The sequence below is a fragment of the Maniola jurtina genome, chromosome 16 (genome assembly GCF_905333055.1).
Source record: "Maniola jurtina chromosome 16, ilManJurt1.1, whole genome shotgun sequence".
In the NCBI taxonomy this organism is placed as follows: domain Eukaryota; kingdom Metazoa; phylum Arthropoda; class Insecta; order Lepidoptera; family Nymphalidae; genus Maniola; species Maniola jurtina.
Window position 1 is genome coordinate 3,368,772 of NC_060044.1, and position 18,660 is coordinate 3,387,431.

Genomic DNA, 18,660 nt, shown 5'->3' on the forward strand with positions numbered 1-18,660 from the left:
TTGTTTTGAGAAAAAAGAAAAACGAGAACGGCACTTTTAACCGTAACGACAGGTGATTCAGTCTCTGCGTTAGAAAATTAAATTAAATTTTCTGGAGCGTAACTAAGAGGAACAAATATGTAAAAAAACCGGCCAAGTGCGAGTCAGACTTGCGCACCGAGGGTTCCGTACTCGGGTATTTTATCTGACATTTTGCACGAAAAATTAAAAAACTGCTCTCCATACAAATAAATGAAAATCTGTTTTAGAATGTACATTGTACTGGTAAAGCTCTTTCATAATATGATACCCCATTTGGTATAATTATCTTACTTTAAAAATTGAAAATACTAATTATTTGTTCATGAACACATTTTTTTGTGATGTAACCCCAAATTCACGGTTTTCAGATTTTTACTTGTGCTATAATATCTGTGCTATAGCTGCCTTTCATGATTCTAGGCAAACAGGAAGTACCCTATAGGTTTTCGTGATAGACACGACAGACGGACAGACAGACAGAGCACAAAGTGATCCTATAATATTTTATTATATTTATTTGCTCCGTATTTTCCTTTTGAGGTACGGAACCCTAACAAAGTTATTTTAAGTCATACAACTAAAAATTTAAAACAATATTTGCATACGCTAGTCGTAAAGCTAAATAATCTGTAACTGTAAAATCTCACTAATATTATAAATGCAAAAGTTAACACTTTCGCATACGGCATCGCAGTAGGTATAACTGTCTGTTTCCCTTTCACGCCCCAACCATTTAACCGATTTTGTCGAGTTATTGTGCATCCCGGGGACGGACATTGACTACTTTTTATCCCAGAAAATCAAACTCATTCAAATCAAACAATCAAAATCAGACATCATTGAAGAAACCAACAAACAAACACTTTCGCATTTATAATAGGTATGTTTAAAAATATTTACCATATACATAGTCAGTTACTAAGTATCTACCTACTAAAAAAAAAATTACACGGTCTATAGAGTCAGTTAACAAAAAATACATTATGATTATGAACGAGAAATCAAAGGAGTAATCTCCAAATCAACTATAGATAGGTTAAAAGTATATATAATGACAAGTTAGAATTTGTGGTGATAAATTGTTGAAATAATCTCACGACTTTCTTGTACTAAATCAAAATTTATTTATTATAAGCACTTAATAAAATCTCAACGCCAGACTATAAGAAATTAAAGTGGAAACGTGGCCGCGGCGTCTGCTAAACCCCATGAGGTTCCGTTTAATTAAATATCGCCACGATTGAAACCACTAGCCGTGCGAAATCTAATAATTCACCTTTTTGCTCCTCCCTCGACGCGCGCTTCGTGTAAAGAATAGAATATTGTTAGATAGGCGCCGTTGAGTTTCATCAACGGCTGTTTGTATCTATTCAAAAGATTCACACTCACACTTGGTGCACGAAGTTGTGGATTTTAATTACCCTATCGATCTTTTTGATGAAGAGAAATAACTGAGTTCATGACGTTTCAATTTAATTGAAAAGCAATTTATTAATTGCCAATCGTGTAAAGAATTAAATCGCTTCCGATTATTCCGAGCCTGATGCATTGGATACCATGAATCGTCACGCTAGAATACTGACTGGTGACAAAATGCTGGATTCTAAGCTTCAAAGTTAGGAACATCGACGCTAAGTTGCCTGTCTATGGGTACTCTACAGGTTATATTTCAGAGAGTATGCCAAGAACTTTTCACCTGATTCCTCCTTCACCTTTATACAATCGTCACGCACGCGTCGTCAAGGTCTGCGCCCGTACGACAAACGTAAAAGGTTTGCTTCCTCTTTTCTAATTCGAACCGCTAGGATATGTAACGCCCTTCAGCATTAGTTTTCCTATCCAACCCCCTCCACTTTTTTCAAGTCAAGAGTAAATAGGTATCTTTTGGCCAAGCGCGTTCCATTTTAGGCTGCATCATCACTAGTTGTCAGCCTAAAATTTAGATAATTTCTGCCAGCAGGTCTGCTTGCAGGCTGCAGTCAAGCTATAGTCGATAAATGACAAAAAAAAAGTGTCGGTAACGTTATCTACGTTGCGTATCGTACGAGCTAAAAGTTGTAATGAGGAAAGAAGGAGCTTAGATAAAGTATACCTGTCTGGACTATGTTTGTATTCGTTCGCGATCATTCAATCCAACGAACTACGAACGAACGAATCCAACGAACGAACTAGTTAATAACTATATCAATCAATAACACATTCTTTGTTCTCATCAAATCAAGCGAATAACGAAATCATCAACTAGATCACGTTACATGAAGGCCAAGTGTGCAGAAATCTTGCAATAATTTTATTGAAAACACGCATTTCAATCATATCAATACCTGTTTGTTTAATTTATGATAGCGTGCAAGTATTTTAGTTTTCTTTTAAACTGATAAATAGTAATTACTGATTTTATAATCAAATATATTAATTAATAATAATAAATCGATTAAGATAATAATTAATCGTTTTGTACCCGAAAGATGTCAAGATCCTATTACTATAAGCCTCCGCTGCCCGTTCGTCTGTCCGTCTGGCTATCAGATAGCCTGTGTCTCATGAACCGTAAATCGTAATAGCCACAGAGTTGTCACTTGTCACACAGTGTGTATTTCTATTGCTGCTATAACAACGAACAATGAAAAATCAAGATGCGAATATCAAAACGGCCGCCATGCAAATTAAAAAATACATAGTAGTGTAGTACATACAAGTGTTATATCTTGTACGATGATACAGAACCCTTCGTGTGCGTGCCCAACTCGCACTTGACCGGTGTTCTTATATCTCCAAGGTAAACAAACCAACTCTACCAACCACAACCAAGTCCCTATTGTGATTTATCTAAATAAATAAATAACATTTCTCAATTCTATTTTAAAAAGTGGGAAAAACAATCTCAATTTATTCCCAATTCCCCAAATCTGAGTTAATATCGCACTGAAAAGCAGCAACACTAAGCTATTATTAATTTAATGTGGGTACGTAAATAAATACATGTTAGTGCAACTCCAATGTCAAGTGACCTACCGCCATTCCAAATAAGTGTTTCACATAGCGAAGAGCATTTATTTTGCTAATGCCATTGATTAGTGTATTCAAGTGGTGACGAGGCTTGTTTTCAAATCATATGCGTGTATTTTGTGTTGTGCAAGATGTCTATTGGAAAAATATCTGAATTTAAAGTGGAAAGCGATAGCTGGAAACTGTAAGTGAAAGGCTTTGAACAATATATTTTAACCAATAAGATCGAACATGATTTACAAGTGCTGAACGTTACGAAAAGTAAGTTTGTGAACTATGGATAAAACAAACACATAATATTTTAAAGACATAATAGCGATCATGACGAAACCCCTTCAACCCAAGCCGACTAAGCTGGCAGAAAGGTATTTTCGCCATAGGACACAAGGCGAGGCCTATGGACGAAACCGAAAGTATCGCAGGCTATACTTAGGTAGACCTCTTTTTAGGGTTCCGTAGCCAAATGGCAAAAAACGGAACCCTTATCGATTCGTCATGTCTGTCTGTCCGTCTGTCTGTCTGTCTGTCCGTCCGTATGTCACAGCCACTTTTTAATAGAATTGTAGAAAACATGTGCTATATCTACATATGCTCTACCCACAAATGCGAGAGTGTGTTGGGCTATTGGTTCATGGGTTTGTTGCTTTGTCCTGCAATCTCGCAACGGAGCAACGGATGGTCGTGAGTTTTTGCATGGATACCTATGGTTAAAGACATGGAGAATGACTTAGGCTACTTTTTATTCCAGAAAATCGAAGTGTTCCCACAGGACTTTAAAAAACTTAATCCACGCAAACGAAGTCGTGGGCATCAGCAAGTAGAATAATTGACTCACGCGAAACTCCATGAAATATCTACATGAGAAATTAATAATGGCGGCAAGGTCCCTAATTTATTTATAGTAATTCTAATAAGCCATTAGGAAGTCCGTTGGCTTTGAGATCGCAATTAATTTACAATTATTGTACGAAGGGCTGCACAAAGCCTTATTAAATAAAACGTTACAAAGGGCCCGGTTCCTACTAATTTATGGCAATTTCTTTTCTTGTCGAAGAAATTGCTCTGACTTAACAATAAAATTATTACGATGATTATGAATTATACCTATGACCCTTTCGAAAATTGTGCATGTCCTACTTTTATTCAAGGGACAGACAAAGCATTTTTTAGTGTCAGATAGGCTTATGCTTGACAACAATCATGCCTGAGAAACAGAGGAATGATGGGGTATAGGTTGGAGTGCGCTTGCCTAGCAAATGCCTATTTGCCTTGAATATATTCAAGTTACTTAGCAGAAAACGGATTTGTTATCATAAACAATATTTATCTGTGGATTTTGAATTTCCAACCTATTTTGCCTATGCAGCTTCCATCGAACCATCATTCGTTTCGTCTTTGATCACATCGCCACTTTCTATCAAATGAAATTGGGGTCAACCGTTACACCGAAACCAATAAAAAGAAAAGCTTCACAAACACAAGTAGTACAAAATTAAGTACATCAGTCATCATAAATATTTAACAAGCAACATCCAAGTCGTTTTCTAAAGTATAAATATTAACAGGGCTCTCTCCGTCACTCGTTTCCACTCGTTTCATACAATCGTAGTTCCAATTTCATTTGAATATTAAGCAACCTAAGTCCATGAAATTTTGCAGACATATTCTAGAAACTAATATCTGTGTCTGTGGTGTTTTAGATTTTTCTAAAAATATGTAGTTTTAAAATTACAGGGGCTCCAAGATTGGTATGAAAATTTTAAGACCGCGTAACTTTGAAACCGAATATTTTAACAGAAATCTGGAAAACCACAGACATAGATATTAGTTTCTAGAATATGTCTGCAAAATTTCATGGACTTAGGTTGCTTAATATTCAAATGAAATTGGAACTACGATTGTATGAAACGAGTGGAAACGAGTGACGGAGAGAGCCCTCTTAAACACGCTCAACATTTTCAACGGCTGTGAAATGCATTGACGCTGTAAAGTGAACACAAAATGTACGCTCATGATCTCAGAGATCAATTTCACCCTCGTTCACTGAGCCTATTTCATCTGAACATTTGAATTTTTAATAAAGTCTTTCGAGGTAAATACACATCGATCCTTTTTCTCATAACTTAGGCTCTTATCAGTAATCGTTTCCATGGTTTTTGCAGATTTTGCATTCTTTTTTTGCGTTCTAGCATGTAAAAGTCTTCTTACTATTGTTGACCATCTCAGACGAGTAGGCACTAGTCAGGTTGAAAATAAATTGTTTTCATCATCGAGTAAATGATCCATAATCAACTCATCGCCGGTTCACTACTGAGTACGAGAACCACCACCACCACTACTCAGAATGAGAAGGTTTTAGGACATAGTCTCCCACGCTCGCTCCTTGTGAATTGGCAGACCACACACCGTTGAAAATATTGTTGAGAACTTTCACGCATGCAGGTTTCCTCTAGGTGTTTTCCTTCACAGTTAAAGCAAGTGATATTTATTTGCTTAAAACGCACATAGCTCCCATAAATTAGATCTGCGTGTCCGGAATAGAACCTGTGACGTCTCGAATAAAAGGCCGACGTTTTCCACAACGGGCACTATCTAATGCACGCCTTCCCGTTACTAAAAACATGGAAAAGCAAGCAATATGAATCACTATCCACAATGCAAACCACGCAATTTTCCAAGATACATACGTGCTCTTCGCACATCTCTCTTTAGCGGTGGAGTATCTACAGGAGATATTATTAAGAGATATTACTAGGAGATATTGTATAGTAAAGCCATGTAGACTTCGATGATTATGCAAAATAAGCTTGAATATTCCTTGTTTCATGAACTTTTGCAAAGTTTTGACAGTTTCTCTATAATCTTTATCTAACTGCGTTTGACCAAAAATGATTTCTTTATAAAACGGTTAAACAATTAGCAAGGAAACTATCTACAATTAATAAGCCCACGTCGGCACCAGCAGTAAAAGACACCAAAGCCGCACGGACTGGCTTTCGCTCGGTCCACTGTAGCACTTTAATCACCGCTAAATTAAACTCGAGTTGTTTGTACGTGACCACCCCAACCCCCTTTTTACGCTTTGACACTATCTTGAACTGGAGAAATAACTAGTTTTGTTTCTACAGTTTAAACCCCGAAGTTAAGCGGAATTTAAAGTTAAATTTATTTATAGCCAAACTAAAATATTTGAAACTCGAAGTTTTGCGATTCAAATAAAATTTTAAATTTTATCTAGCTATCGCTACCGCTACTATAGATGGAAAGTTGTTAGTTTATAGTTCAATCATGTCACAACGTAGCAACGAATTTACGTGATTTTTGCCTGGATTTAGTTAAAGACCTGGAAATTGACATAGGCTAGTTTTTGTCGCGGAAAATCAGAGAAGTCCTTAGGTTTTTGAAAACCTAAATCTATAAGGACGAAGTCGCGGGCATCAGCTCGTATTTTATTATACTAAGAGTCAAACAGCTTATAATATGTCTAGTACAAGTACAATCAGAGACAAAAAACGAAAAGAAAACATGTGTAAAACATGAATTATCCTAATTATTAAAGTACAAAAGTTACAAATTGAGTACAATAATAAGACTAGTCTAATAATATAAGATAAATAAAAAACTCTGTCATATCTTTGAAAAGGAACGACAAACATTTGAAAAAACTTCTAAACGTACAATTCCGAAAGTTGAAAAGGAAAAATGGAGGGTCTTCGAAACCTAAACAAATAGAGACATTTCGCCAAAACATAACACATAACGTATGAAAGCAGTTGAAGACAGTAATTTTACGCATTATATATCCCGTCCCGAGCGGAACATGGTGGCATTCGTCATCGGAATTCCGGGAGAAACGGGAGACCAGGCTTGTTTTTATTTTCGAGAAATTCGGATTTTAGAAAATTGTGTAGTTTTTAACCCCCGACCAAAAAGAGGGGTGTTATAAGTTTGACGTGTGTACCTGTCTGTACGTATCTGTCTGTGGCACCGTAGCTCCTAAACTAATGTACCGATTTTAATTTGATTTTTTTTGTTTGAAAGGTGGCTTGATCAAGAGTGTTCTTAGCTATAATAATCCAAGAAAATTGGTTCAGTTAAAAAAGTTATCAGCTCTTTTCTAGTTAGTGTAACCTTCAGTGTTATAAATTTTTAATTTACATTTGTTGGAGATTGTTCTTCATAGTGATTCTTTATTTTGCTAAAGTTATGTCTAACAATGGGTGTAAATAAGTAAATACATATACTTAATTATTTATAAATGACTAGCGACTCGCCCCGGCTTCGCACGGCTAGCTCATTACAATTTTCGTAGGGATCTTTAATTTTTTTTAAATAAAATATAGCATAAGTTACTCAGGAATAATGTGGCTTACTACTGGTGAAAGAATTTTCAAAATCGGTTCATTGGTTCCAGAGATTAAACTCACAAACTTTACCTCATTACAATATTAGTATAGATATCAATGTACTTAATTCACAATTTTAGGCAGGCAAATCTCTTGTATTTTAAATACAATGAGTAAGTATAGTAGGTATATAAAATCCTTAAAAACATAAAAGGTTAATATAACATGCGCAAGTAACTGTAGTTAAAAAGTTTTTAAGATCTCGCGCTATCTCAACTTTATTGAAGAACTTTAGCACGTTTATATTGATGAATAAATATGAATTATAAAATCATAAAATAGTATCTTGAAAAACAGTGACAACCACATGGTATAACATAACACGAAAACAAGAAATGACATTAGGTATATCCTTTATATAAATACGAAGAGCTTTACTTATGAAACATGCGGAAAAACACTGCGGATACAACTAAACTTGCAGATATCTAACAACCAAAACATAAAAACTAAAGAAACCTTTGAAAGTTCACCCTAAAACAAACTCCCGGCCCCTTTATCGAAATCAGAAGACCGTGTCAGAGGACAATGATACATATTTATCTGGAGAGAGATATTTATGACCACCCTTAAAACCTGACGCGATTTTCTTGTCTCTTTTCATATTTAAAGTTGCCATGGTTTATGGGATCGATCGGTGGATGGTGCGTGAACGGATAACCATGAATAAAACAACATCTGAGTCGCACCTTTTTATTTATATCACGAAATCGTGGTAGTTTATTTTGAAGTTGAATAAATATTATATTTTAGCAAACTCTTGCCAGTCTCCATGTAATTTAATTCTTAATATTTTCTTCACAAAAATTAATAAAACGACTCCAACATCCATTGATATATTTCAAATAAATATTACAAGATCATTTAGAGGCTTTGGGAACAGATCCGTTCAAGAAAAAATCCTTTCAGTAAATTCGTTCCTCGAAAAGGTCATGTAGTTGTAAGTATAAAAAAAATATCCTTCTATATTGTTGAAGTTACAAGGGTTTGTGCCTTGATCCACTTATGTCCAAACGACAAACAAATTTGTCCTGACGAGATATTATCAGAAAAGCTAGAACCCTCACAGCCTCTTGATCGAGTGACGCGTATATCAAATAATATGAAAAAGGGTATTCCGAGTGAAATTTGTGTTGGCTTCGAAAGGCCGGTTTTCTCAGGATAGTCCGCTGATATAATTTATGTATCATACTCCCGGTTTTCTAAATATATCAAAGGAAAAGCTGACTGACTGACTGACTGATATATCAACGCACAGCTCAAACTACAGGAGCAATTCAGATATACCTAATATAAATACTAAATTGAATATATTTTCTAGAAAGAGCTTACTATACCTACCTTGTTGTAGTTTACTGTGTTACTTAATATTGTTAAAAAAGGCTTTGCAAATATAACAATGATTATTTATTGTTTTTCAGCTATAACCAAAAACTACGTGTAAGCAGCATAATATTGAATGTTTGGATCTCTTGATGCCTTGACGAAGAAAATTGCACCGCTATATAAAATTGTAATACTCGAACTAAAAACAAGCGGTCTTTGATAAAACCAACGTCTGCACTTTGCAGGTACAGAGGAGCGTAATACCTTACTACGTTTAAATAATGTAAGTACCTAATTATAAACTCTTACTTATTTTTTAAGATTACATACATAAAAGTCGAATACTATGACAACAATTCGTAAAAATAAAATTAAGGTACGTTTCATCGCTTCGTCATACATATTTTGTCAAACTAATAGTTAAATTTGAGTTAATTTAATAATTTGCTTACTTCTCATGTACCTACTAATTCTTGTATAAACGAAAACATTACAACACAAATCATACGAAAAAATATTTGCATGTGCAATAAAAGCTTGATACGTATATGACTTACAACGGACCTTGCCGAGAGGTCTTGAAACACATAGTACCTAGTTGTTAGACACATAAAACTGCACATTTGAAACACATGCTTAGTAGTAGCGATCACTAACCCTTAAGAAGCAACAACCTGAGAGGAAGCAGGTGGACTGGGGTCGATGGATTGCCTCGAACAGGGACAGATGTGAGGCGACGCGCCTGACGGCTTTTTAATGGCCGCCCGACTTTTATTCGCGATTACATATATGGGGAAATTATGGAACAGAATTCGAGAAATGTTAACAGTCTGTAAAGTTTACGGAACATTTCATCATCATCATCTTCATCAATCGCCGGCTCACCACAGAGCACGGGTCTCCTTTCAGTATGAGAAGAGTTTTGCCCATAGTCTAGTCAAGTGCGCATTGGCAGACTTCACACACCTTTGAGGTGCGTGTTCGGGATCGAACCCGCGGATCTTCTGATTAGGAGGCGACGTCTTAACCACTAGGCCATCATCCCTTTTTACAGAATAATTATTTACAATTTCGTGTAATAAAATATTTTCAGTACACAAAAATCTGAGAAGCTGGCAAACAAAACGGTGTAATTTACATAAAATTAAATTTACAAGAGGAACAAAAATCTGAATGAAATCTGTTAAAACTTTACTGTAATTGTACCGTTTTCATTGAAATGACGAACTTTGGATTTAATTTTAGATAATTTTAGCACAGTTCTAGGTCGTTTTGCTTGGAAATGAGTTCAAGTTTGTAATCAGTGATCCAAATCACGAACTTTGAACTCAATTTAAGTAAGTATAGTTTTAGGCCACTTTGTTTAGGGATAAGTCAGATTTGTATTCAGTGGACCATGAAACGTCCGGATTGAAAAAAAAAAATTTGATCAGATGTGTTATTACACCGTTTTGTTCATCAGATCCTCATATTATGATCGTTATTGATATTAGTCGTTTTACCATTATCTATCGGTTTTTTTGGCTCTTGTAATACCAGAAAAAGCTTTTCTTGGTGTAGCTTTTCCATTATTGGTTATATCGAAGTCTCTCTTTTACTTCCCTTTAAGTAAGTTAAAACTCTTTATCACACAAATTATATACAAAAAACTTAAAAAATTATACACTATTTACAGATGAGGATGTAAAGGCGGCCTTATCACTTGGTGATCTCCTCCAGACAACCTAAGTTAAGGATAGATTGCATAGAAGGAGGATGGTGTAACTTGCAAATGGTAAGGAGATAAAAGAAGTACATATCTATAATAATTTTTATACTTATAAGTAAGTTCCACAGTATGATTGAGTCCCAATTTTCTGCATATAATATTTTTTGATCTGCAGATAAAATAAATCCACGTAGACTTAACTTAATTTAAGTACTGAACTTCAATCTTAGACTTGTTGCTTGCATGTCAAATTCTATGAATAAAAATATAATAACTGTTTTATATAAAGTTTAATATAATGGTAGGTAAATTCAACGCTAGGCACATTATTAAGTTCTAAATAGTACCAAAATAGGTTTACGTAACCGTACGTAGCGCTGTAGAGATTTTAGTACAGGCAATTACCAAAACGCTTGAAAATATAGAGAGCGGAAAATGTATTAGGTCGATGGCGCTTTGGGAACATTACACGGCCACTCTGATAGCTTCGTTAAACAAAGGCCGTTATGATAATTCAGTAATAGGAATAGCCTATTTGAATTGACAATAAGGAACTTACGTAGAAAACGATATTTATAACACTAGAAGATGGGTAAAAATGGAGGATAATGTTGAGCAAGAAAACAAGAAATTTTGTGATCTTTTAGAGAAAGTTACTCATAATTCGCCAGGGGAACTTTTTCTTCCTGGTTCTTCTTGGTAGGAAAGACATCCGAACCATGCAGTGGTAGATAGATACATTTGTCGATTCAAAAGTAGGTACTTGTAAAAGTTTAATTGAATAAAAAACATTTTGATTTAGATTTATTTATTGATAAACTGACTGACATAGCTCAAAGTGCCGAGTCTATAGACTTGAGAAAGCATGACTGTGAATAGATAGATCGTATAGAACGTAAATAGATCTCCGATAAGAACTCCAATGAATCTTAGAATACCTGAATCCATGTAACTGGAACTAATAACATAAGATTAAAATAAAAGGCATTTTATTAAGTAACCCGGACATATATTATAAATTCTGGAGTGCACGCAATAGCACGGAATTAGATCATAGATGCAATCCCCAAAATCTCATGATCATTAATCCATGAATCATAATCATAATTTAAGTGAATAGGGGCACAAGTGGAAGTGATTTCATCACATCAATAGAAATCAAGTGGACATCAATAGAATTAAGAGCGATATTTCACACACACGTCGCGAGTAAATCAGAGACATAAGACTCTCTGTTGGCGCATATGGGTGCTTCACCATGGACTCCCCACGACACGATTCGGTCACGATACGATACACAAGTCGTTTGAATATTTTTTACGCATGACGATTCCAACAACGATTTCGTAGTCGTAGCTTGTACTCACCGAAAGACATATTGTTCGAAGGTTAACCGCGTGACGTCCCCAAATCAAGAAATTCTCTACTCAAGCTCAATACACTAGACATGTCACATGCACATAGATCACTCTGGCAACTGGGAGTGGTTGTAATAATGCACATACCACTTTTATAGGTGAAATAGATATTTTATATAGCTTTTATATGTTTTATTTTTACATGATTACAGGTCAAATCAGAAATAAAGAGATCCGTAGGAGAACCAGAGTAACCGACACAGCACAGTAGGTGGCGAAGCTGAAGTGGCAATGAGCAGAGCACACTGGAATGGCAACCTCGCACTGGAAGCACAGCGTTGGAAGACCACCCACTAGGTGGATAGACGATATCAGGCAAGTCGCATTGATCCGCTGGATTCAGGCGGCGCAAGACCGTGGCGTGTGGAAGTCCCTACAAGAGACCTATGTCGAGCAATGGATGTGTATCGGTTGTTGATGATGATGAGGTCAAATAAGGTGCTAGGTCTTAACTCGTCGTAGAGAAAACCAGCCATTCCGCCCCATGCTTGTCGAGATAGTGAAAGAGAAGGGATATTAAAAGTGCAGTAAAACTGCAGTAAGTGCAAAAAGTTCATAGATATGATATTGTTTTGTACAGTAACTACAACACTGCATAAAACTAGTAACAATACAGTGGCACCGACGACATAGGCCAAAAGTCGTGTCGTGCTGTGGTCCGTGGAAAAATGCTCCAGGACGACAGTTTGAATCACCATTTCCACCGCGTATTATTATCACCCACAAGCTCTAAATCTAAAGATAACGCGATTTCACGACGTGGGAGGCCATCAAAATCCCTTTCTATGTTTAAAATAAAAATTTAACCCTTAAAGTGGTTCCATTTTATGTTTCTCTTCTTTATAACCACCATAGATGCATTTATCGCTTTATGTAAAAATTATACTTTATACCGCAATCTCGCAGTTTCTTTTCATAGCCGCAGACGAAGATATGTCGTATTGCTAGAGGTGCAAATCTCATACGTCAGACGACGTTAAAAAAGCGCCCTCGCCTTATGATTACAAAAGTCAAATTAAGTAATACGTATAATCTTATATCTATTTTATTACAGAGACTTCAATAAAACCACGGCGTGTTGGCGAAAATGGACTTCCCGGAACGTTCGCTGTATTCAACTAAAAACTGTGGCTGGAGTTGACTTCTAATTGGTAAAGAATAGATTTTTTCTAAAATATAAGAAGAGTGCTTACCCGTAGCCCGCATATAACATCGACGTTATATTTTTACGCTAGCATCTCAATTGTTGCAATAAATAACAAAAATAAAAATAGGATACAAAATAATTTAATTAATTTGTGTCGCTTAGGTACATAGGTAATTTTATGTCGTTTTCTCATGTTACATTTCCGTCATTGGAGTCATATTATAAAGATAGCGATATTTTGTGATTGACCAAAGCACGACTCCTGATGAAGCTGCAGTGTAAGTACACTAAGCAGATTAAGGCTGTATTGCGGCAGGTTATAATTTATACGCACTCTAATAATATGACATCTCTCTGGCTGAAGCTATAAAAGGCGTTACTAAATTTCGAGCCAAATTTTAATATTTTACGAGCTCGTATTTGCGTAACTTGGCCTTTCATTAGCTTTATTTACTTAAGGAATTTACCGAAGACCTTTCTCGTGGAAACTCTTGGATATTGTTATCAGGAGGCTTAGTAAGAGTTTGCATATCTCGACATCGACTAGCGAAACACCGATGAAGATGTATATTATGATCCAATGGAATGGATATTTTAAAATCGAAGGAAATGGGATCTAAACATTTTGTTTTAAGGTTTAGTTCGTTTATATGTATATACAGTCTGCTCAAGCAGCAACTTTGTAAAATAAGAAACGGTAGTAATGAATAAACATTTGAATACATATAACAATCCATTTTAGTGCTGATAGATTTCGAGTAGAAATAATCTATCATTGTCGAGGTATGCTAACTCGCACTAAGTGTACTAGAATAGCTCCCAAGTTAGGGTGGTCATACAACGGCAGCCAACTTAAAGCAGTTAGAACTGACCGTTTTAAACTTGCCACATATTATGAGCAGTCGCGACCGCTCCGAAATCAACTGTATGGCAAAATTCTGACGTGCGGTCAAGCTGTTGCAACTTAAGCTGCAAATTACTTCAATTCTCGAGCTGTCACCAGCTCTGGCGCAGTTTATTTATCCTTTATTTGCATCACCACACGAAAGAAAATAGCAGTAAAAGCGCAGAAAACACTGACAGAAGTAGGCCAGTAGGTAGATACCAAAGCCCATCAAGTTGCTAAGGATTCATTGCTATAGGAAGAGGGCTAGCAGCAGCAGTTAGTCATCTCCTTCAGAGGTTAAAAACGACTGCTCGATTATTCGGCGATGACTGCTTGAGCAGTTGAAAATGATTGCTAGAATTCAAACTGCCTGTATATGGCCGCTCTTACTTCAATATTCCTCCATTGGGAGCACAGTTACAATCTCTGAACGGTTTAGCGCAAAACGAATTTCATGTTAAAAGAAATCTGGAATGAAATCGCAGATGTAAATTAAATCTGGACCGCGGTCAGATTCCCAGGCGGTTCCAAACGTCGGGATTTAAGTTAACACTTTTTGTTCATTTCAATGCGCAGACCGGCCACGGAATAAATTCCATTTTTTGCAACAAAATGCCGTTACTTACATTGTTTGAATTTGTATTAATAGCCACCACATAGTGCGCGTGGATTTTCGAAAACTTAAATCCTCTTTCAATGCCCCAGGTAAAAAGTAGCCTATGTCACTTTCCAGGTCTTTAATTATTATCCATGCAAAAAAATTACTGTTGTCGAAAGTCAAACCAACAAACAAACACACTTTTGTATTTATATCCTCATGGATGGCTACTGGCTAGTGATGTATCTAATGAGTTTTTCACATATCCGAATCTCCAAACCGGCGGCGCTCAAAGGGATAAACATAAATTAGAAACACTTCAGTTGTTCCTCTGATGCTGCCTGGAAATTTTCATGAGCATTATGCCTATTTGGGGATCAAAGCCAGTTGTATCTTTCAATGCCTTAAGTTTAATTCTACCTACTTCTAATATGTGGTATTCATTTATATTGTGTTGATGCGATATCTTCGTTATCACAATATTCGTCATCGTCGTCAACTCATAGACGTCCATTGCTGGACATTGGTCTCTTGTAGGGATTTCCACACGCTGCGGTCTTGCGCCGCTCTCTGTTTCCAGTGCAAGTTCGCCATCTCCATTGAAAACCCAATGACTATCTTCTACTTCACATCTCGTTGACAGTTACTCTGGTATTTCCACAGATTTGATCATGTAGAGAAACTCCGAGCTGAGCTCACTTCATCGCCCGCTGTGTGACACACTCATTTCTGATTTCAATCGAGCTATATTGAAACTCGATAGGTATTTAGTTATTGACTGTCTGAATCTCTTGGCACTAAACACTTTCTTAATCAGCTTAGAATAACAATACTGAAACGAGATACAAACGAATCATCACTCTTAGTTAAGACAAACGGTAAGATTACGAACGCAAATTCAAACAGGAGCTTATTATTATGGAGTCTATAAATCTTGGCGATAAATCACATAACTATTACGCCAATTACGCGGCAGTCAGCGGCCCCTGATCCTCTGCAGGGCCGACTTAGCAGAAAAAGGGCCAAGGATCGACCCAACTTACTCCCGGACCATGACTCTAATTGATTTATGTCCCTGATAACGATGAGCAGGTCAAAACTTTGCACGATCATAGCTGCTGTCATTCAAAAACTTTAGATCTACATTCATAGTAGGTACAGTCTGGCAAATTCTATATAATATGATAACCATGTATTAACCACGATATTAAACTCATTGTTTCTCCTAACTTACCTAGTTTTCTATACGGTATCGTATTGAAACGCTTAATCGCTTGGCGATACGGATTTTCCTGATATTGCTATCGACTGTGTGCTATTTTGTAATAACTTGTCGGTTCTGCGACTACCTATAGGTAAGTTAGAACGCGCACGGCTGCCCCGATTTCCGTGATATTGATCTTTGCCGGACGACCGCTTTGCCAGATGAAAAGAGTGTAACGGACGGGGGCTTGATTATTGTTTGCGTACCCAAAAATTGCTTTGGCCCGCTTGATTTAGATGCTTGGTTTAAATATTTGGACGTGAACTTTATCGGAAACCTTTATGATTTTTGTTTCGATTTGCGATTAACATTTAGTTCAAGTCGTTTGCTTGAGTAATTAACTGATATGGTACTGGTATATTTAAATAATCTAAAATAATATGTAATAGTGTCCTATAAATTATTTAATTACATACTGATTTCAATATTTTTTTTATAGGTAATCATGGAAATGGGTGATGAAATGACAAAATCAAAAACAACTGTGATTGAAGATGTACATATAATCAATTTTAAAAGAAGTAAGTACTTTATTTATAAGTAGTCTGCCAACCCGCATTGGGCCAGCGTGGCAGAATATGGCCTAAACCCTTCTCATTCTGAGAGGAGACCCGTACTCAGTAGTGGGGCGGAAATGGGTTGATCATGATGAAGTACTTTATTTGGCCATCGGACTGAATAATATCCCATGTGTAATTAATCGCCGATATAACAATGGAGAAGGTATAATTTTGCAATATTTTCGTCACATTAAATTTCGCCACCGATGCCGTGCCATCCATCATAGGTAATCGGAAGCTATCAATGCAGAAATGAGTATAATTTGCCTTGATCGTCGCGTTTTCAGTCGCCCCAAATTGCCGTCATTACATGCTACATGACCCACTGCGGTGCACCGTAACGAGGAATCATTCATTTCGATCTATTTCATACAAATGGCGAACATGCAGTTGAAACAACACGATTCTTCTTAAATATTCTTTAATGATATGCAATAATAGATTTAATATTATGTACCATTATTAATATGGCCTAAATGCAAATTTTTAAATATTTCTACAAGGTATAGGATGACTGTAGTTAATTATAATGCTTATAGTTTAATCTTTTTGAAAGGATATCGAGAAACTGATTTTACGTCACGCCTTCGTTTCTTCTGTTCAACGCATCTCATTGAACTTCCGATGTCGATTCTTTCCACTAGCCTATATTGATTTTCATAAAACGGTCTCAAAACTGCGTAGTTGATTCCCAATTCCTTGCCTTTGAGTAAATCTTCTCTCATCGGATTTTCATATAGACGAGTTTTAATGTATCTCATAAGGTGCTCGATTTCATAGTTCGCTAGATTCAGTATAGCGGCGATCGCAACTTTGTCGAAATCTTCACAATCTCTGTGCTCTACTTCGAGATGGATATCGTTCTTGTCGTTCGGGTATATTATTTCCTGGAGCTGAAATCGGTTCGGTCCGGCTCCGACCAACAATGCGCATCTGAAGTTAGTTTGCTTACCGACGACCCCGTTGAGCCAATCAGAATTCCGGTCGAGAGCACCGAGAAAAAAACTCATAAAGTCGCCGATCTCTTTTTGCTTTTTGTAGGAGAGGATGGCTGCTAAAGCCACTTCGGGCAGCGCATCTTTGCCTTTCGCAGCGCTGGTGCTCGGCTCACGTCCAGACTTAATGGGAGGTTTTTTGCCAAACATTTTGTTACCGCACTTTAGCAATCTTAGAACATTGTTTAATAGACTTACAACTGGTTTATTCTGATTACAGGAAATTTTGGAGGCCGAAAGGAGAACTACACAAAATGAAGATGGACTTCAGACAACCTTAATGACTGATGGATGACATTCATTGATGAGTAATGGATGGATGACTTATAAAAATAAGATGCCAGATTTTTTTTCAAATTTTTTTATTTGTCAATTTGACATGTCAATTTAAGGTTTCGTAGGGAAAATAACTCGTTTGGTTGAAAATTTGTTATTCGTTGGTTCTATGTCTAGTATTAGTTAACTAACCTAAAAGCCACTTCGCCCGTTTCCAACAAAATTAACATCAAACGTCCGTAAATTAGAGTTCGCTACGTTTTATAACAAAATTAGCTAAATTTTGGCATTGGTAAAAGCGTTGGTGTAGCATTAGTGAATTGGATAATAAATCAATAACCAGTTTGACAAGGTAGTCTGTAGGTACCAGTAAGAGCTGTGAAATCTATGCTAATAAGAAGGCTTGTAAAATTATTATACACTTGAAATTCTACCAACAAGTCATGTTCTAAAGACAAGAATCAGACTATTTTAAGATAAGATAGCGCAAATTTAATTTATATTTTCAATTAACTTTTATAGAAAACAAATCTTTTTTCTATAGGACGCAATTGGTACATGAATTAAAGAACGGAAATTACGGGAGTTAAAAAATTCGCTACAGGAGGAATAATGAACGTAGTGAAGTAGAAAAAGAGACGCAGAGTTGTTTTCAGCTTTGTTGATATGAAAATCCAAGAGCATATGCATAATAAGGCAAAAGTTCTTAGGTACCTAGCTAAGTTTATAAAACTAAATAATAGTGAATAGGTCCCAATTAAGATTAAGGTAATCATTAGTCGACAAAATAGGTACTTATATGAAAAAGAATTACAACTCATGAGAATTGTCAACCTTGATAAGATATAGGTACCTACATAAATGGTTGAAAAAACAACACAACGACTGCATTACTTACAATAACTTAAGATAAGAACTAGTTTTAATTAAAGCTTAATAGTTGTAGAATGATCGGTAGTAGGGACTAAGTTTAAAAACGAAGATCAGTAATTAAGCAGGTAGGTAGTAACTAGTAAGGTTTACTTATTTGTACTTAAGCAGGTATA

The 18,660-nt window shown here is 36.2% G+C and overlaps 2 protein-coding genes and 1 long non-coding RNA gene across 10 annotated transcripts in view; 1 reads left to right on the plus strand and 2 right to left on the minus strand.

The window, feature by feature from the left end:
* The window catches only part of LOC123873151 (uncharacterized protein CG43867), a 386,310-nt gene that overhangs the window by 366,724 nt on the left and 926 nt on the right, over nt 1–18,660 (minus strand). The window lies entirely within an intron of this gene.
* LOC123873166 lies at nt 3,040–10,519 on the plus strand. The gene is made up of 3 exons (XR_006797621.1): nt 3,040–3,214; nt 8,858–9,045; nt 10,438–10,519. It is a non-coding gene; the product is annotated as an uncharacterized LOC123873166 (long non-coding RNA).
* Nucleotides 16,748–17,916, minus strand: LOC123873162. Its single transcript, XM_045917882.1, has one exon. The coding sequence runs from the start codon at nt 17,486–17,488 to the stop codon at nt 16,877–16,879; it is 612 nt and encodes a 203-aa protein (XP_045773838.1). The 5' UTR covers nt 17,489–17,916; the 3' UTR covers nt 16,748–16,876.